The 21,708-nt window shown below is 45.4% G+C and overlaps 1 protein-coding gene across 1 annotated transcript in view; it reads left to right on the top strand.

Annotated features, from left to right (window-relative positions):
- Positions 1 to 19,461, top strand: part of selenoi (selenoprotein I) — a 38,825-nt gene extending 19,364 nt beyond the window's left edge. The window contains exons 5-10 of the mRNA XM_064925783.1: positions 3,128 to 3,390; positions 12,647 to 12,755; positions 12,884 to 12,932; positions 14,014 to 14,194; positions 15,487 to 15,666; positions 17,985 to 19,461. Of these exons, the coding sequence (XP_064781855.1) occupies positions 3,128 to 3,390; positions 12,647 to 12,755; positions 12,884 to 12,932; positions 14,014 to 14,194; positions 15,487 to 15,666; positions 17,985 to 18,092 (890 nt within the window). The 3' untranslated portion in view covers positions 18,093 to 19,461. The remainder of the gene's footprint in view (positions 1 to 3,127; positions 3,391 to 12,646; positions 12,756 to 12,883; positions 12,933 to 14,013; positions 14,195 to 15,486; positions 15,667 to 17,984) is intronic.
- Positions 19,462 to 21,708: the final 2,247 nt, after the last annotated feature.

The following is a 21,708-nucleotide window of genomic DNA, read 5'->3' as shown; positions in this document are numbered from 1 at the left end:
GGATTTGTCGTGACCTCTTCACGACTGTCCTGGTGTGCTTGGATCATGTTAGTTTGTTGGTGATGTGGACACCAAGGAACTTGAAGCTCTCAACCTGCTTCACTGCAGCCCCGTCGATGAGGATGGGGGCGTGCTCGGTCCTCTTTTCCTGTAGTCCACAATCATCTCCTTGGTCTTGATCACATTGAGGTAGAGGTTGTTGTCCTGGCACCACATGGTCTCTGATCTCCTCCCTATAGGCTGTCTCGTTGTCTGTGATTGTGCCTACCACTGTTGTCGTCGGCAAACGTGATGATGGTGTTGGAGTTGTGCCTGGCCGTGCAGTCATGAGTGAACAGGGAGTATAGGAGGGGACTGAGCACGCACCCCTGAGGGGCCCCCGTCTTGAGGATAAGCATAGCAGATGTGTTTTTACCTACCCTTACCACCTGGGAACGGCCCGTCAGGAAGTCCAGCATCCAGAGGTACTGTGGTGTTCTGCTTGAAACATGCCGCTATTACAGACTCAGTCAGGGAGAGGTTGAAAATGTCAGTGAAGACACTTGCCTGTTGGTCAGTGAATGCTCGGGAGTACACGCCCTGCAGCTCAGCGTCCTTGTGGATGTTGACCTGTTTAAAAGTCTTAATCACATGGTTCTTAGCTTGCAAGCCCTTCCACATCTGACGAGCGTCAGAGCCGGTGTAGTACGATTCAATCTTAGTCCTGTTTTGACGCTTTGCCTGTTTATTGGTTCATTGGAGGGCATAGCGGGATTTCTCACAACCTCCGTTGTTACCATCCCAGTCATGGACCTCAGCATCCGGTTTCTTCCCCTGCTGGATCAGATGCTGGGGGTGGTAGTGGTACTGAGGAGTACTTCTGTCTGTATTAAAGCCCGTTTGTGTGGTAACTCATTCTGATTGACTTGGCCTGCCTACCAAGTGGCTACACCCCTGCTCAGTCATGTGAAATCCATAGATTATAATCTTTGAACTTGTTGCATGTTGCACATCTATCAACATAAGACATCTGTCTTCTGTTGCCTGTTTGACTGTTTGGTTAATATCCTACTGATTCTGTGAACACTACGCCTCATGGAACCACAACATTTCAGATAAACAATTTCACAAATTTGTCTGCTTTTACTCTTTGCTGTGCTGTCATTATGTCTTTACACGTTGTTTCTTCAGCCTCTGGTATCATTTAATTGGTGTTTATGCTGTTCCAAGTAGTCAGACAAATCACATTGCTAGTAATAAGAACCCTCCTTTTTATTCATCTCCTTCATTATTACCAATATTATTGTGGTCATCATTATAGTAATTAGTAATATCATTATCATTAGTAGACTTAGTATAGAACCACCATGTCATTATCATTAGTAGACTTAAAATAGAACCACCATGTCATTATCATTAGTAGACTTAATGTAGAACCACCATGTCATTATCATTAGTAGACTTAGTATAGAACCGCCATGTCATTATCATTAGTAGACTTAGTATAGAACCGCCATGTCATTATCATTAGTAGACTTAGTATAGAACCACCATGTCATTATCATTAGTAGACTTAGTATAGAACCGCCATGCCATTATCATTAGTAGACTTAGTATAGAACCACCATGTCATTATCATTAGTAGACTTAGTATAGAACCACCATGTCATTATCATTAGTAGACTTAGTATAGAACCACCATGTCATTATCATTAGTAGACTTAGTATAGAACCACCATGTCATTATCATTAGTAGACTTAGTATAGAACCACCATGTCATTATCATTAGTAGACTTAGTATAGAACCACCATGTCATTATCATTAGTAGACTTAGTATAGAACCACCATGTCATTATCATTAGTATAGCAGCCTTGTAGAACCACCATGTCATTATCATTAGTATAGCAGCCTTGTAGAACCACAATGGCATTATCATTAGTATAGCAGCCTTGTAGAACCACCATGTCATTATCATTAGTATAGCAGCCTTGTAGAACCACCATGTCATTATCATTAGTATAGCAGCCTTGTAGAACCACCATGTCATTATCATTAGTATAGCAGCCTTGTAGAACCACCATGGCATTATCATTAGTATAGCAGCCTTGTAGAACCACCATGGCATTATCATTAGTAGACTTAGTATAGAACCACCATGTCATTATCATTAGTAGACTTAGTATAGAACCACCATGTCATTATCATTAGTATAGCAGCCTTGTAGAACCACCATGGCATTATCATTAGTAGACTTAGTATAGAACCACCATGTCATTATCATTAGTATAGCAGCCTTGTAGAACCACCATGTCATTATCATTAGTAGACTTAGTATAGAACCACCATGTCATTATCATTAGTATAGCAGCCTTGTAGAACCACCATCTCATTATCATTAGTATAGCAGCCTTGTAGAACCACCATGGCATTATCATTAGTAGACTTTAGTATAGAACCACCATGTCATTATCATTAGTAGACTTAGTATAGAACCACCATGTCATTATCATTAGTATAGCAGCCTTGTAAAACCACAGTGTAGCTGTATACCTTAGAACTGTTTAGTTTTAATACCGTAACTTACTGAGGCCTATTTTTCAATACCTATATAGGCAACTGTATCAATCAGTCAAAGAGACAGCACTATACACACTGATGTTCTGTGGTGGTCGCTGTAGCAGGGAGGAGAGCGAGAGTGACAGCACTATACACACTGATGTTCTGTGGTGGTCGCTGTAGCAGGGAGGAGAGAGAGAGAGAGAGACAACGGGTGATAGTCAGTCACTCACTGTCATTTTTTTTAACATGGCGCAGCAAATCAGGTACTCCCTCTAGTCATTTGTGTCTCTTGTATTTATTTAATCAAATAGTGCTTAAAGAATCAGACCAGCTCAGTGAATATAGTTGATTTAATTAAAACACATAAGATGTCTATAAATGGAAGAATACACCTTTAAAAAAAAATTCTACCAAAACTGACAACTCGGTTGACCAAGATTTCTGTTGTTGGGGACTGCCCTACTGCAGTGTCCATTAATTGTCCAAACTCTCTCTCTCTCTCTCTCTCTCTGTCTCTCTCTCTGTGTGTCTGTCTCTTTTTCTCTCTCTCTGTGTCTCTTTCTCTGTCTCTGTGTGTCTCTGATAGACGGTGTGGATGGTAAGCAGGCGAGGCGTACTAACTCCTCCACACCACTGGGGGAGCTGTTTGACCATGGCCTGGACAGCTGGGCCTGTGTGTTCTTCGTGGCCACCGTCTACTCCATATTTGGGCGTGGCCCGAGCGGTGTGGGCGTGGCCACGTTGTACTACATCCTGTGGGTGGTCCTTTTCTCATTCATCCTGTCTCACTGGGAGAAATACAACACAGGAATCCTCTTCCTGCCCTGGGGCTATGACATCAGCCAAGTGGTGAGTAGGGGAGACACTACACATTCACCACATCGCTCTGGCTTTCTGTCAATTCAATTCAAGGGGCTATAGGCATGGTAATCCAAAGCAAGTGAGGCAGATAATGAACAAAAGTTAAATAAACAATAAAAATTAACAGGGAACATTACACTCACAAAAGTACCAAAAGAATAAAGACATTACAAATGTCATATGTATATTCACAGTGTTGTAACGATGTGCAAATAGTGTAAAAGGGAAAATAAATCAACATAAATATGAGTTGTTTACAATGGTGTTTGTTCTTCACTGGTTGACCATTTCTTGTGGCAACAGGTCACACATCTTGCTGCTGTGATGCACACTGTGGTATTTCACCTAGAAAATATGGGACTTTATCAACATTGGTCATACATTTGGCAGGAGGTTAGGAAGAGCAGCTCATTTTCCACCTCATTTTGTGGGCAGTGTGCACATAGCCTGTCTCCTCTTGAGAGCCAGGTCTGCCTACGACGGCCTTTCTCAATAGCAAGGCTATGCTCACTGAGTCTGTACATAGACAAAGCTTTCCTTAAGTCTAGGTCAGTCACAGTGGTCAGGTATTTTGCCACTGTGTACTCTCTGTGTAGGGCCAAATAGCATTCTAGTTTGCTCTGTTATTTTGTTAATTACTTGACACTTTGGAAATAATTATCTTTTTGTTTTCTCAAGATTTGGTTGGGTCTAATTGTGTTGCTGTCCTGGGGCTCTGTAGGGTGTTTGTGAACAAAGCCCCAGGACCAGCTTGCTTAGAGGACTCTTCTCCAGGTTCATCCCTCTGTAGGTGATGGCTTTGTTATGGAAGGTTTGGGAATTGCTTCCTTTTAGGTGGTTGTAGAAGTGAACGTCTCTTTTCTGGATTTTGATCATTAGTGGGTATCGGCCTAATTCTGCTCTGCGTTATTTGGTGTTCTACGTTGTACACTGAGGTTATTTTTGTAGAATTCTGCATGCAGACTCTCAATTTGGTGTTTGTCCTGTTTTGTAAATTCTTGTTTTGTGAGCGGACCCCAGACCTCACAACCACAAAGAGCAATGGGTTCTATAACTGATTCAGTATTTTTAGCCAGATCCTAATTGTTATGTTGAATTTTATGTTCCTTTCGATGGCATAGAAGGCCCTTCTTGCCTTGTCTCTCAGATCGTTCACAGATTTGTGTAAGTTACCTGTGGCGCTGATGTTTAGGCCGTGGTATGTATAGTTTTCTGTGTGCTCTAGGGCAACGGTGTCCAGATGGAATTTGTGTTTGTTGTCCTGGCAACGGGACCTTTTTTGGAACACCATTATTTTTGTCTTAGTGAGATTTAATGTCAGGGCCCAGGTGTGACAGAATCTGCAGAAGATCTAGGTGCTGCTGCAGGCCCTCCTTGGCTGGTGACAGAAGCACCAGATCATTAAATCAAAAATCATCATCAAATCAAATCAAATTTTATTTGTCACATACACATGGTTAGCAGATGTTAATGCGAGTGTAGCGAAATGCTTGTGCTTCTAGTTCCGACAATGCAGTAATAACCAACAAGTAATCTAACTAACAATTCCTAATCTACTGTCTTATACACAGTGTAAAGGGATAAAGAATATGTACATAAGGATATATGAATGAGTGATGGTACAGAGCAGCATAGACAAGATACAGTAGATGGTATCGAGTACAGTATATACATATGAGATGAGTATGTAAACAAAGTGGCATAGTTAAAGTGGCTAGTGATACATGTATTACATAAGGATGCAGTCGATGATATAGAGTACTGTATATACGTATGCATATGAGATGAATAATGTAGGGTAAGTAACATTATATAAGGTAGCATTGTTTAAAGTGGCTAGTGATATATTTACATCATTTCCCATCAATTCCCATTATTAAAGTGGCTGGAGTTGAGTCAGTGTGTTGGCAGCAGCCACTCAATGTTAGTGGTGGCTGTTTAACAGTCTGATGGCCTTGAGATAGAAGCTGTTTTTCAGTCTCTCGGTCCCAGCTTTGATGCACCTGTACTGACCTCGCCTTCTGGATGATAGCGGGGTGAACAGGCAGTGGCTCGGGTGATTGATGTCCTTGATGATCTTTATGGCCTTCCTGTAACATCGGGTGGTGTAGGTGTCCTGGAGGGCAGGTAGTTTGCCCCCGGTGATGCGTTGTGCAGACCTCACTACCCTCTGGAGAGCCTTACGGTTGAGGGCGGAGCAGTTGCCGTACCAGGCGGTGATACAGCCCGCCAGGATGCTCTCGATTGTGCATCTGTAGAAGTTTGTGAGTGCTTTTGGTGATAAGCCGAATTTCTTCAGCCTCCTCAGGTTGAAGAGGCGCTGCTGCGCCTTCTTCACGATGCTGTCTGTGTGAGTGGACCAATTCAGTTTGTCTGTGATGTGTATGCCGAGGAACTTAAAACTTGCTACTCTCTCCACTACTGTTCCATCGATGTGGATAGGGGGGTGTTCCCTCTGCTGTTTCCTGAAGTCCACAATCATCTCCTTAGTTTTGTTGACGTTGAGTGTGAGATTATTTTCCTGACACCACACTCCGAGGGCCCTCACCACCTCCCTGTAGGCCGTCTTGTCGTTGTTGGTAATCAAGCCTACCACTGTTGTGTCGTCCGCAAACTTGATGATTGAGTTGGAGGCGTGCGTGGCCACGCAGTCGTGGGTGAACAGGGAGTACAGGAGAAGGCTCAGAACGCACCCTTGTGGGGCCCCAGTGTTGAGGATCAGCGGGGAGGAGATGTTGTTACCTACCCTCACCACCTGGGGGCGGCCCGTCAGGAAGTCCAGTACCCAGTTGCACAGGGCGGGGTTGAGACCCAGGGTCTCGAGCTTGATGACGAGCTTGGAGGGTACTATGGTGTTGAATGCCGAGCTGTAGTCGATGAACAGCATTCTCACATAGGTATTCGTCTTGTCCAGATGGGTTAGGGCAGTGTGGTTGAGATTGCATCGTCTGTGGACCTATTTGGGCGGTAAGCAAATTGGAGTGGGTCTAGGGTGTCAGGTAGGGTGGAGGTGATATGGTCCTTGACTAGTATCTCAAAGCACTTCATGATGACGGAAGTGAGTGCTACGGGGCGGTAGTCGTTTAGCTCAGTTACCTTAGCTTTCTTGGGAACAGGAACAATGGTGGCCCTCTTGAAGCATGTGGGAACAGCAGACTGGTATAGGGATTGATTGAATATGTCCGTAAACACACCAGCCAGCTGGTCTGCGCATGTTCTGAGGGCGCGGCTGGGGATGCCGTCTGGGCCTGCAGCCTTGCGAGCGTTAACACGTTTAAATGTTTTACTCACCTCGGCTGCAGTGAAGGAGAGACCGCATTTTTCCGTTGCAGGCAGTGTCAGTGGCACTGTATTGTCCTCAAAGCGGGCAAAAAAGTTATTTAGTCTGCCTGGGAGCAAGACATCCTGGTCCGTGACTGGGCTGGATTTCTTCCTGTAGTCCGTGATTGACTGTAGACCCTGCCACATGCCTCTTGTGTCTGAGCCGTTGAATTGAGATTCTACTTTGTCTCTGTACTGACGCTTAGCTTGTTTGATAGCCTTACGGAGGGAATAGCTGCACTGTTTGTATTCAGTCATGTTACCAGACACCTTGCCCTGATTAAAAGCAGTGGTTCGCGCTTTCAGTTTCACGCGAATGCTGCCATCAATCCACGGTTTCTGGTTAGGGAATGTTTTAATCGTAGACATTTAATCGTAGACATTTGACTTCAGATTCTAGTAGGGTGAGGCCGGGTGCTGCAGACTTTTCTAGTGTCCTCTCCAATTTGTTTATATATATATGTTGAAGAGGGTGAAGCTCAAGCTGCATCCCTGTCTCACCCCACGACCCTGTGGGAAGAATTGTGTGTTTTTTGCCTATTTTAACCGCACACTTGTTGTTTGTGTACATGGACTTTATAATGTTGTATGTTTTTCCCCCAACACCAAATCAAATCAAATTTTATTTGTCACATACACATGGTTAGCAGATGTTAATGCGAGTGTAGCGAAATGCTTGTGCTTCTAGTTCCGACAATGCAGTAATAACCAACAAGTAATCTAACTAACAATTCCTAATCTACTGTCTTATACACAGTGTAAGGGGATAAAGAATATGTACATAAGGATATATGAATGAGTGATGGTACAGAGCAGCATAGGCAAGATACAGTAGATGGTATCGAGTACAGTATATACATGTGAGATGAGTATGTAAACAAAGTGGCATAGTTAAATTGGCTAGTGATACATGTATTACATAAGGATGCAGTCGATGATATAGAGTACAGTATATACGTATGCATATGAGATGAATAATGTAGGGTAAGTAACATTATATAAGGTAGCATTGTTTAAAGTGGCTAGTGATATATTTACATCATTTCCCATCAATTCCCATTATTAAAGTGGCTGGAGTTGAGTCAGTGTCAGTGTGTAGGCAGCAGCCACTCAATGTTAGTGGTGGCTGTTTAACAGTCTGATGGCCTTGAGATAGAAGCTGTTTTTCAGTCTCTCGGTCCCAGCTTTGATGCACCTGTACTGACCTCGCCTTCTGGATGATAGCGGGGTGATCTTTTTCCATCCATTTGTATAGCAGACCCTCATGCCAAATTGAGTCAAAGCGAGAAGACTTTGCCTTTTGTTTTGGTTTGTTTGGTTGTCAAGAATGATGTGCAGAGTGAACAAGTGGTATGTTGTGTGTTAATTTGGTAGAATGCAAAATTCATATTTGCTCAGAACATTGTTTTTCATTGAGGAAATGTACGAGTCTGCTGTTAATGTTAATGCAGAGGATTTTCCCAAGATTGCTGTTGACGCATATCCCACAGAAGTTATTATGGTCAAGTTTGTCTCCACTTTTGTAGATTGGGGTGATCAGTCCTTGGTTTCAAATATTGGGGAAGATGCTAGAGCTGAGGATGATGTTAAAGAGTTTTAGCCAGTTGGAATTTGTGGTCTGTATATTTGATCATTTCATTAAGGATACCGTCAACACCACAGGCCTTTTTGGGTTGGAGGGTTTGTGTTTTGTCTTGTAGAGTTCATTCAATGTAATTGGAGAATCCAGTGGGTTCTGGTAGTCTTTGATAGTTGATTCTAAGATTATTTGATCATGTATATGTTTTTGCTGTTTGTTCTTTGTTATAGAGCCAAAAAGATTGGGGAAGTGGTTTTTCCACACTTCTCGATTTTGGATAGATAATTCTTTGTGTTTAGTGTTTTACAATTTTCCCTGAAGAGGTTAGAGTCTAAGGATTCTTCAATTACATTGAGCTGTTTTCTGATGTGCTGTTCCTTCTTTTTCCGTAGTGTATTTCTGTATTGTTTTAGTGATTCACCATAATGAAGGCATAGTCTCAGGTTTTCTGGGTCGCTATGTTTTTGGTTGGATAGGTTTCTCGATTTCTTTCTTAGGTTTTTTCATTCTTCATCAAACCATTTGTCATTTGTTGTTCATTTTCTTCGGTTTTCTATTTGAGATTTTTAGATTTGATGGAGGGACACTGGGAGGTCAAATATACTGTTAAGATTGATTTTTCTTTTTTTACACCTTCACTATTACAGTGGAACGTTTTACCCAGGAAATGACTTTCATGTTGAGGCCCTCCCTGCGGAGGTGGGAAGAAGGGGCTTATGTCTAATCTGAGGGGGCCTAAATTGTGTGTTGACATGGTTGACTTGGGGGCCTGTTGATTGGTTGGGGTGGGGGTGTGTGTGGCTGGTGGTGCTGTGGTCTGAATGTAGGTGTGGGTCCTCTATGGGTAGGTCCAGTGGGGGGGGTCCCGCAAGTCTGGGAGAGTATCTCGCTGGTCTGGCTGGGGTGTCTGTTGATCTGTTGCTCCTGTGTAAAGTGTTGGGGCTGACTTTGAGAGCGATGTCCTTTAGAGTCCGGGCCAATGTGGGCACTGCTGCCTTGTATAGGTGGACCTGGTCATAGAGGCTGTTCAGGTCCAGGGTGGAGTGGTGGGCCAGGAAAACATTTGGTTTTGAGGCACAGTTATGGAAAATACTTGCGTTTACCCGCTGTATTGTAGCAGGGTGGAAGTCTTTTCGTGGTAGCAGGGTGGAGATAACCACTTCTGCATTGGGGAAAGTAGTAGAAACTTTTTCACCCACTCCCTTCAGTGCTGTGGCCACCCGTTCCTGCTGTGCTCTCAGGTGGTTTGTGCCTGTGTGTACCGTAATTTCCGGACTATAAGACGCTACTTTATTCCCACGCTTTGAACCTCGCGGTTTATACAATGACGCGGCTAATTTATGGATTTTTCCCGCTTTCACAAGATTCATGCTGCCAAAAAACTGAGCACCGTCAACCAAGCGCGCTCAAACTTCCCATCAAGGTGGTGCTCCGTGTTCAGTGTGAGGCTTGGATGACAAGTGGGGAGAAATCCTTCACGGGCCGCATGCGAAGAGCAACTTATGGTCAAGTCTGCCCGTGGGTCCTGACAGCGTGGAGCATTGTCAAAAATCCACTATCATCAATGGGTTTCGAAAGGCTGGACTGCTGCGTGTTGAAGAGGGCAGCATGAGCTCAGCGGGGAATTTGCCTCCGGATGAAAGTGACGAGAGCGACAATGAAAACGATCCAACATCGGATGAACAAATTCTGAGGCTATTCAACTCCGACACCGAAGGAGATGACTTCAGTGGTTTCAGTGCACAGGAGGAGGAAGATAGTGATCAATGACTTTCTTGGTAGGCTACTGTTTTAATTTTTGTTACAAGCCGTGTTTCGTTTAAAGGCTGTGTAAAGTTATTTTGTTTCAATGTACCGGTAGGCACCTGCAGCTTATAGACATGTGCGGCTTATTTATGTACAAAATACATATTTTTTAATAATTCAGTGGGTGTGCTTAACCTGTAGTGACACCCCATCCCGTGAACGGGCCCGTTGTCATCATCTGACACTAATTAGCATAACGCAACAGACATAAATCTTCCTAGAAAATATTCCTATTCATGAAAATCACAAGTGAAATATATTGGAACACAGCTTAGCCTTTTGTTAATCATCCTGTCATCTCAGATTTTCAAAATATGCTTTACAGCCAACGCTAGACAAGCATTTGTGTAAGTTTATCATAGCCTAGCATAGCATTATGCCTTGCTAGCAGCAGGCAACCATGTCACGGAAATCGGTAAAGCAATCAAATTAAATAGTTTACCTTTGATGAACTTCGGATGTTTTCACTCACGAGACTCCCAGTTAGATAGGCAAAGTAAATTTTTTTCCCCAAAATATTTTTGTAGGCGAAAAAGCTCTGTTTGTTCTTTACGTTTAGCTGAGAAATCGCCCGGAAATTGCGGTCACCACAACGCCGAAAAAATATTCCAAATTAGCTCTCTCGGAGCCACCATGTGACCATTTACGCAATGTGGCCGCCTACGGCTATTCTTCAACAGAAATGTGTAAAACTACGTCACACTACAACACTATGACACCAGGACATATACAGGATACTACCCACTACAACACTATGTCACCAGACACCAGTGTCCAAACACCCAGCGGGGGGGAAATGATAGTATATATTTCCCATTTGAGTCCATAAGGAGTACAATCTGTGTCTTGTGTATGTCCTCAGTGGGTGTGGGGGGTTGTCAGGAGGGCTATCAGGGTGGCTGACAGGGAGTGAGAGCCGCTGGGCTTGGGGTTCTTCATTTGTCTGTTCTGCGATGTCGAAGCTATGGTCAGGGTCTGAGGTGTGCTGTTCTGCTGGCTTCTCTGCGGGAGTGGCCACCTCTCTAGTGGGTTGTTCTGTCACACGCCATCCCCCTCAACCTCTCCTCCAGCAGTCTGATCCTCTCCTCTAGTGATCTGTTCTTCTCCTGCTCTTGCATTTTATATTGTTGAAGTTGTCTCACTTCATTCCAGAGTGCAGATATGTCTCTTTCCAACTCCAGCTCTCCGGGTCGAGTTAAGGGGGTGTTGTTGTGCTGGACTGTTGTCTGTGTCTGTGCTGTTCCAGCTCCGCCTGCCTTACCTCCAGCTGGGTGAATATATCCTTCATTTCAATGAGGGGGTAGTAGTACTCGTAGAGCTTCTCCTGCTGTCTTTGATTAGGTGAAAGTCCAGCGGACACTGTTTGGGGTTGGCCTGTACCATTACTGTTCCAGACTTATACAGGTTTATATTAGCTGACACAGAGTCCTCGTTGTCTACTATCCTGACTTTCCACCCCTAGTTAACCCCCCCCCCCACTCTTAACAATGGGGTAGTGTGCTAATAGAGCACTGTGCCCTGCCAGGGGATGGTTTGTGCGGAAGATGAGGTTGCTAATGTTCCCATTTTTATAATAGTCAGCAAAAAGTGTCTCTTGATTTTCCATAAGGAGCTTCATTTTATGATGTTTTCTTGCCTTATCATTCTTTACATACACAGGGTACTGTATTTTAATCACCTCTGAACAGGTTCCAGATTGGATGGGGTTTTCAGGTTTCTGATGTTTTCCAGAGTGTTTCCTGTATAGCTTTGGAATAAACATCTTTGGTAGCTGTAAGCCTTCCAGGTGATTCCGTAATTCCCTCCAAAATCAGGTTGTGGGTTTTGAGTTTTGATTTGGAGTGAAGGTTATGTTGTAGAGGGTAGTATCCTGTATATGTCCTGGTGACAGTGTTGTAGAGGGTAGGATCCTGTATATGTCCTGGTGACATAGTGTTGTAGAGGGTAGGATCCTGTATATGTCCTGGTGACATAGTGTTGTAGAGGGTAGTATCCTGTAAATGTCCTGGTGACATAGTGAAGGTTATGTTGTGGAGGGTAGTATTCTGTATATGTCCTGGTGACATAGTGTTGTAGAGGGTAGTATCCTGTATATGTCCTGGTGACATAGTGTTGTAGAGGGTAGTATCCTGTATATGTCCTGGTTACATAGTGTTGTAGAGGGTAGTATCCTGTATATGTCCTGGTGACATAGTGTTGTAGAGGGTAGTATCCTGTATATGTCCTGGTGACATAGTGTTGTAGAGGGTAGTATCCTGTATATGTCCTGCTGACATAGTGAAGGTTATGTTGTGGAGGGTAGTATCATGTATATGTTCCTTACAAAAAAATCCAAGTTTATCTAACTTAATCTATTTTTTTAAGAACATGCTGAAAAATGCAGGAGATCATCTGATCATGACCTCTCTCTCTCATCTCTCTCTCATCTGTTTCTCTCTCCCCGCTCTGTCTCTCTTTCTGGCGCTCATCTCCCTCTCTTGCACTTCTTTCTCTGTTCTCTCATCTCTCTTTCTCTCTCCCTCTGACTCTCTCTCTCAGACCATCTCTATAGTGTATATCTTCACAGCGATGGTTGGCGTGGAGACGTGGTATGAACCAATCTGGTGGAACTTCCACTACCGAGACCTCTTCACTTTCATGATCCTCGGTGAGCTCCCATTGGTCAGATTACTGCTGTCTGAGCTGGGATTGGACAGTTTCGTGCAGTGTGATTGGTTCTGATGTTATGTAAATTGATGTTGTGTTCTGATTGGTTGTTTGTGGTGTCACCACCAGGTTGTTCGTTCACTGTGACCCTTCCCATGAGCCTCTACAACGTCTTCAAGTAAGTTACAGCTCTTAGTTTACTAACTGTTATAGTCATTTTTCCTTCAGACTCAACATGTAAACTTAGTAAACGTCAATCTCCTTCTCTCCTTCAGACTCAAGTTGGTTTAGCTGCAGTGCGTTAACCTAGCAACCTAATTTAACTCTCACTTGGATCCCCCATCAGCTTTTCTTAGTTTAGTTAGTTTAGTTTACTAGGATCCCCATTAGCTGATGCTAGTTTAGTTTACTAGGATTTCCCGTTAGCTGTTAGTTCACTAGGATCCCCATTAGCTGATGCTAGTTTAGTTTACTAGGATTTCCCGTTAGCTGTTAGTTTAGTTCACTAGAATCCCCCATTAGCTGATGCTAGTTTAGTTTACTAGGATTTCCTGTTAGCTGTTAGTTTAGTTTACTAGTAACCCCTGTTAGCTGTTGTCAGTGTAGTTTACTAGTAACCCTGTTAGTGTAGTTTACTAGTAACCCCCGTTAGCTGTTAGTTTAGTTTACTAGTAACCCCGGTTAGCTGTTGTCAGTGTAGTTTACTAGTAACCCCGTTAGCTGTGGTTAGTTTAGTTTACTAGTAACCCCGGTTAGCTGTGGTTAGTTTAGTTTACTAGTAACCCCGGTTAGCTGTGGTTAGTTTAGTTTACTAGTAACCCCGGTTAGCTGTTGATAGTTTAGTTTACTAGTAACCCCGGTTAGCTGTTGTCAGTGTAGTTTACTAGTAACCCCGTTAGCTGTGGTTAGTTTAGTTTACTAGTAACCCCGGTTAGCTGTGGTTAGTTTAGTTTACTAGTAACCCCGGTTAGCTGTGGTTAGTTTAGTTTACTAGTAACCCCGGTTAGCTGTGGTTAGTTTAGTTTACTAGTAACCCCGGTTAGCTGTGGTGAGTTTAGTTTACTAGTAACCCCGTTAGCTGTTGATAGTTTAGTTTACTAGTAACCCCGTTAGCTGTTGATAGTTTAGTTTACTAGTAACCCCGGTTAGCTGTTAGTTTAGATTAATAGGATCCTAGTAAACTAAACTAACAACTTACTTGATCGTGACAGGGCTTTAGAGGTAACCCTCTCTTTTATCTCCGCCTCTCTCTCTCTCAGGGCGTCTCGTAATAACACTCTGAAACACAGCAGTATGTACGAGGCCTTCCTCCCCTTCCTCTCTCCTGTCCTCCTCTGCCTCCTCTCCTCTGTCTGGGTGATTTTCTCTCCATCCGGCATCCTCCAGCAGCAGCCCAGAGTCTTCTACCTCATGGTGGGGACAGCCTTCGCGAATGTCACAGTGAGTCACACACATGCACCAGCTCTAACTACACACACACACACTGCACCTTGCCCCCTCCTGTCTCTACAGGCCCCCTCCTGTCTCTACAGGCCCCCTCCTGTCTCTACCGGCCCCCTCCTGTCTCTACCGGCCCCCTCCTGTCTCTACCGGCCCCCTCCTGTCTCTACAGGCCCCCTCCTGTCTCTACAGGCCCCCTCCTGTCTCTACAGCCCCCTCCTGTCTCTACCGGCCCCCCTGTCCTGTCCTGTCTCTACCGGCCCCCTCCTGTCTCTACCGGCCCCCTCCTGTCTCTACCGGCCCCCTCCTGTCTCTACAGGCCCCCTCCTGTCTCCCCCCCTCCTGTCTCTACAGGCCCCCCCCTCCTGTCTCTACAGGCCCCCTCCTGTCTCTACAGGCCCCCTCCTGTCTCTACAGGCCCCCTCCTGTCTCTACAGGCCCCCTCCTGTCTCTACAGGCCCCCTCCTGTCTCTACAGGTCCCCTCCTGTCTCTACAGGTCCCCTCCTGTCTCTACAGGCCCCCTCCTGTCTCTACAGGTCCCCTCCTGTCTCTACAGGCCCCCTCCTGTCTCTACAGGTCCCCTCCTGTCTCTACAGGCCCCTGGGATCTTGAGTTAGAATAGTAGAATACACAAGGTTCCATTTTGGAATGTGTTTGTGCATCAGCAGTTTCTCTTATGTCAGTCACTGCCAGCTATATTTAAAATACATTATTAAGTTAAGTCTAGCTGCCAGCTATATTTAAAATACATTATTAAGTTAAGTCTAGCTGCCAGCTATATTTAAAATACATTATTAAGTTAAGTCTAGCTGCCAGCTATATTTAAAATACATTATTAAGTTAAGTCTAGCTGCCAGCTATATTTAAAATACATTATTAAGTTAAGTCTAGCTGCCAGCTATATTTAAAATACATTATTAAGTTAAGTCTAGCTGCCAGCTATATTTAAAATACATTATTAAGTTAAGTCTAGCTGCCAGCTATATTTAAAATACATTATTAAGTTAAGTCTAGCTGCCAGCTATATTTAATTTGTAGTAATCATGGTTGAATTACTGACCGGGAGGCCCCCATTGATTTTATTGTCACTCTGTCAGATGTCTTATTAAAAACTGCAGCATTTCTCACCACCCTATGCTAAATGTGTCTCCTACTGCACGTGTGGGTACGCAGCCCCACGAGCCACAGCAGCCCCTCATGATGAACTTAGATTTTTGTGGCCCCCATTAAACCTGCTCTCCACAAATAAAGATATGAACTACATAACTGCTAAGTCTGTGTGTGTCTGCAGTGTAAGCTGATCGTGTGCCAGATGAGTAACACCCGTTGCCAACCCCTGAGCTGGCTGTTGGTTCCCATGGCGACGGTGGTGTTGTTGGCGGTTACAGGGCTGGTTGCTAACGAGACGCTGTTGATCTACGTGTGGACGGCCATCGTCATACTCACACACATACACTACGGAGTGTCAGTGGTGAGTACACACACACACACACACACGCTACAGTGTCAGTGGTAAGTACACACACACACGCGCTACAGTGTCAGTGGTGAGTACACACACACACACCCACACGCTACAGTGTCAGTGGTGAGTACACACACACACGCTACAGTGTCAGTGGTGAGTACACACACACACGCTACAGTGTCAGTGGTGAGTATACACACACACACACGCGCTACAGTGTCAGTGGTGAGTACACACACACACACACACACGCTACAGTGTCAGTGGTGAGTACACACACACACGCTACAGTGTCAGTGGTGAGTACACACACACACGCTACAGTGTCAGTGGTGAGTACACACACACACACACACACGCTACAGTGTCAGTGGTGAGTACACACACACACACACACACACACACACACACACACACACACGCTACAGTGTCAGTGGCGAACACACACACGCGCTACAGTGTCAGTGGTGAGTACACACACACACACACACACACACACACACATACACGCTACAGTGTCAGTGGTGAGTACACACACACGCGCTACAGTGTCAGTGGTGAGTACACACACACACGCGCTACAGTGTCAGTGGTGAGTACACACACACACACGCGCTACAGTGTCAGTGGTGAGTACACACACACACGCGCGCTACAGTGTCAGTGGTGAGTACACACACACACGCGCGCTACAGTGTCAGTGGTGAGTACACACTGCCACTGTGGTGCTCCCTGTTGCTCTATTTGTCTACTGTGTCCTGAAGGATTTTCTGTATTCAAGGTTCACTCAAACGTTGTTTTAGGCTTTATTTTGATATTGCCAGTTACAGCTGATTTTGGGATTGTATGTCGATTTGCTCTCCATAAATATGTAATCTGATAAATTTGTTTCAGTCTCTGAATTGTGTAATGTAACCTTTTGCTGCCAGCTTCTGATATCAGGGCATAAGAACAACAATCTGTCCCCTGAATTAGCATAGTTTGCATGTGCACCCAGCTGGCACACATTTGCACTAGGCCTGAGCTTGTATTTCTCCAGGGAAACTAGCTGAACTATGCTAGTTTTCATCCTCATTGGCAAACTTGGCAAACTTCATCGTTACAGCGCTGTCACTCTGTCGTTACGGCGCTGTCGTTACGGCGCTGCCGCTCTGTCGTTACGGCGCTGCCGCTCTGTCGTTACGGCGCTGCCGCTCTGTCGTTACGGCGCTGCCGCTCTGTCGTTACGGCGCTGTCGTTACGGCGCTGTCGTTACGGCGCTGCCGCTCTGTCGTTACGGCGCTGCCGCTCTGTCGTTACGGCGCTGTCGTTACGGCGCTGTCGCTCTGTCGTTACGGCGCTGTCGCTCTGGTAATATCCAGGCTGTAATGAAAACTAATGGGACTGTAGCAAAATCCGGGGTGTGAACTACGTTTCTATTCAAGCATTGATTTGCATAGCAATGGACCAATCATATTTTAGAAAAGTTTAAAAAACTGACCCCTCTGACGCCGTACGATACATTTAGACGTATCGCGACATAACACGTTGTGTCATACAGCCTCTCTCCACCAGGTGTAGCGCTTCTCTCGCAGATTTAAAAGAAGACAGGGACAGGGGAAGGGGAGGTACCTAGTCAGTTGTACAACATAATGCATTCATCTGTATCGTCATCACTGCCAGCCATCATGACTCTCAAAACGACAGCCGCTGTTTACTTCTGAACTTTAGCCCTAAAAACCCCATTCAAATTTGACACAAATCAAATAGGCATGTAGCCTAGTGGTTAGAGCGTTGGACTAGTAACTGGAAGGTTGCAAGTTCAAACCCCCGAGCTGACAAGGTACAAATCTGTTGTTCTGCCCCCGAACAGGCAGTTAACCCACTGTTCCCAGGCCGTCATTGAAAATAAGAATTTGTTCTTAACTGACTTGCCTGGTTAAATAAAGGTCAAATTAAATGTAATGACACATTATATAAACTCTAAGGTGTTTTATTAAACGTATTAAAAGTGATAAGTTGGACAAGTCGGGTGAAAAAAGCAGTTTCCCAGAGTGGCCAAATGCTTGGTTTGAGATTTAGCCATTGTAAGTTAAATGATACGCTTTCTCCATCCTCTCCTCCACCTCCTCCCTCTCTCCTCTTTCTCCATCCTCTCCTCCACCTCCTCCCTCTCTCCTCTTTCTCCATCCTCTCCTCCACCTCCTCCCTCTCTCCTCTTTCTCCATCTTCTCCTCCACGTCCTCCCTCTCTCCTCTTTCTCCATCCTCTCCTCCACCTCCTCCCTCTCTCCTCTTTCTCCATCCTCTCCTCCACCTCCTCCCTCTCTCCTCTTTCTCCAGGTGAACCAGCTCAGCGATCACTTCAACATCTTTGCCTTCTCTCTGATGAAGCCCAGCACTGACTGACAGGACCAGGGGCGAATCGGCTTGCAGGGAGCAGAGGTTTAGACCCTCCTACCTCCCTCTGCAGCCAACCGACACTTCACTCTCATTACCATGGAAACACACCACTCCCCCCACGAGGATTCTACCACCCATCTGATCTCTGACCCTCCGCCCTGGCACACACACACACACACCCCCCAACCCCCTTCCCGCGCAGTGTCAGTTTGGGGGCGGCCCTCAGAACTTTGGGGGCGGCATCCCGGGGCTCTTGGTTCCTTGGCTGCTGATAGGTTGAGCTGATGAGCCAATGAGATGTTGTTTCCTACGGAAATATTCTTCAGCCGGGAGGACAGGAGCCCAGACCACACACACACTGCTTACACCCAAACACATTGCTTACAGACATACTTAGACACACTTACACAAACGCCACAGTTGTTACTTTACTGTTAAACGGTTTAAACACACACACACACTCTTGTGAATGTTCAGTATGTTATTGCCTTGGGGAAATGTCATTTCAGTTAGTTAGTTTGACAGACAGGTCTGACCCACCCCTGACCTCTAGTTTGACAGACAGGTCTGACCCACCCCTGACCTCTAGTTTGACAGACAGGTCTGACTCACCCCTGACCTCTAGTTTGACAGACAGGTCTGCTCCACCCCTGACCTCATCTGAATCGTGCGGTCGGTCCGTCAGTTGGTGTGTCATGGTTCTATCAAGGGTATGAAGGCGGAGTCTCAGCTGTTTCTTCTGATTGGAGTGTTAAGGGGAAGTGAAACTGTCTGTCTTTATATGGCAACATGATTATTAAAATGGGGTTTTGTTTTTTTATTTAGAGAAAGAACTGAACAAAGAGAATATTATGATCTAAAAATACTCCGCTAATTCAGCTGAGGTGTGTGTGAAACATGCTCTCACACACGTGCCATTACACACATGCTTGGTGATGACAGTTGGTAGTCTGAGTTAACTGTGAGGCCAGTTCTGACCAATCAGGGCCCTTTGGGGGGCGAGACAGAGGGTGGAAACACCCAATCATGGACCTCGCTCAGCGCTGACCCCAGGATGACCCCTGAGCTGTGAACTGTAGTGACCTCTGTAGTCTGAACTCTGACCTCCAGAATCCTCCCACACCTGAGGTGTCGTCGTGGCAACAGGCCGATTCGTGCTCGAGTTCTTTCTTTTTTTGGAATTATTTTTCATTTGATTTCCTCTCTGTTAATCTCTCATAGCTGGGGTGTTTGTGTGTGTGTGTGTGTTGGTAGCAGCAGCGCTTGAATGAAGAGTGTGTCTGAAAACCGCCAGCGGAGCGACTCACTCTGAGGGAAACAGGCTGCCATGACCACAACCCCATGAGATATACCTGTCACTGTCTGTACTGTCACACCTGTATTACTGTAACACCTGGTATACACCTGTAACACTGTCTGTCTGTTCCTTCTGTTGGACCAACGTCTGTCTGTTTGCCCCATTATATTGACCGGATACTCTAGTGGCTGCAATGAAAAGAAATGTCTTTCAAAAAGGCAGCCGGGAGGAGATCAGGTGGGACCATTCTAGCCAATGGTCCCACCTGGGCAGACATGGGTGTAAAGAACAGGCACAACGGTTACCACAGCCACAAAGTCAAAATTTGGTATATTGTTTTTTCGATTTTTAGTTTAAAGTTAAGGTTAAGCCTAAGGTTAGGTTTAAAATCACATTTTAAGAACAAAATATTTTTAAATAGGCGGTTTTATCAAGTAAAATGTTGCTGCTCATTGCGTACACGTTTTGCAGTTGTTATTGCGGGTGCAGCGAAATGCTTATGTTACTAGCTCCAACAGCTCAGTAATACTGAACAATACAAAACAATACACACAAATCCAAAATATTAAAAGGAATTAATAAAAATATAAATATTTGAAGGAGCAATATCCAGAATATATACAATATATACAGTACCAGTCAAGTTTGGACACTTTTTCTTTATTTCTAAAACTTAAACTATGAAATAACACATGCAGTCATGTAGTAACAAAAATAGATTTTAGATTCTTCAAAGTAGCCACCCTTTGCCTGGACAGCTTTGCACACTCTTGGCATTCTCTCAACCAGTTTCACCTGGAATGCTTTTCCAACAGTCTTGGTGGAGTTCCCACATATACTGAGCACATGTTGACTGCATTTCCTTCGCCCTTCATTTCATTTGGGTGATTGTGGAGGCCAGGTCATCTGATGCAGCACTCCATCACTCTCCTTGGTCAAATAGTCCTTACACAGCCTGGAGGTGTGTTGGGTCATTGTCCTGTTAAAAATAAATGATAGTCCCACTAAGTCTAAACCAGATGGGATGGCGTATCGCTGTAGTAGTCATGCTGGTTAAGTGTACCTTGAATTCTAAATAAATCACTGACAGTATCACCAGCAAAGCACCATCACACCACCACCTCCATGCTTCATGGTGGGACTCACACATGCGGAGATCACCCGTTCACCTACTCTGCGTCTCACAAAGACACGGCGGTTGGAACCAGAAATCTCAAATTTGGACTCATCAGACCAAAGGACAGATTTCCACTGGTGTAATATCCATCGCTCGTGTTTCTTGGCCCAAGCAAGTCTCTTCTTCTTATTGGTGTCCTTTAGTAGTGGTTTATTTGCAGCAATTTGACCATGAAGGCCTGATTCACTCAGTCTCCCCTGAACAGTTGATGTTGAGATGTGTCTGTTACTTGAACTCTGTGAAGCATTTCTTTGGACTGCAATCTGAGTTATCCGTCCAAATGAACTTATTCTCTGCAGCAGAGGTAACTCTGGGTCTCCCTGCAGCAGAGGTAACTCTGGGTCTCCCTGCAGCAGGGGTAACTCTGGGTCTCCCTGCAGCAGGGGTAACTCTGGGTCTCCCTGCAGCAGGGGTAACGCTGGGTCTCCCTGCAGCAGGGGTAACGCTGGGTCTCCCTGCAGCAGGGGTAACGCTGGGTCTCCCTGCAGCAGGGGTAACGCTAGCAGGGGGTAACTGGGTCTCCCTGCAGCAGGGGTAACGCTGGGTCTCCCTGCAGCAGGGGTAACGCTGGGTCTCCCTGCAGCAGGGGCTGGGTCTCCCTGCAGCAGGGGTAACGCTGGGTCTCCCTGCAGCAGGGGTAACGCTGGGTCTCCCTGCAGCAGGGGTGGGTCTCCCTGCAGCAGAGGTAACGCTGGGTCTCCCTGCAGCAGGGGTAACGCTGGGTCTCCCTGCAGCAGGGGTAACGCTGGGTCTCCCTGCAGCAGAGGTAACGCTGGGTCTCCCTGCAGCAGAGGTAACGCTGGGTCTCCCTGCAGCAGAGGTAACGCTCTCCCTGCAGCAGAGGTAACAGAGGTGGGGTCTCCCTGCAGCAGAGGTAACGCTGGGTCTCCCTGCAGCAGAGGTAACGCTGGGTCTCCCTGCAGCAGAGGTAACGCTGGGTCTTCCTTTCCTGTGGCGGTCCTCATGAGACAGTTTCATCATAGCGCTAGATTGTTTTTGCAACTGCACTTGAAGAAATGTTCAAAGTTCTTGACATTTTCCGTATTGACTCACCTTCATGTCTTAAAGTAATGATGGACTGTCGTTTCTCTTTGCTTATTTGAGGTGTTCTTGCCATAATATGGACTTAGCCCTAATTGGTAAAAGACCATCTTCTGTATACCACCCATACCTTGTCACAACACAACTGA

This window comes from Oncorhynchus masou, chromosome 19 (assembly GCF_036934945.1).
Source record: "Oncorhynchus masou masou isolate Uvic2021 chromosome 19, UVic_Omas_1.1, whole genome shotgun sequence".
Taxonomy (NCBI): Eukaryota; Metazoa; Chordata; class Actinopteri; order Salmoniformes; family Salmonidae; genus Oncorhynchus; species Oncorhynchus masou.
This window is presented reverse-complemented; position numbering and strand designations above follow the sequence as displayed.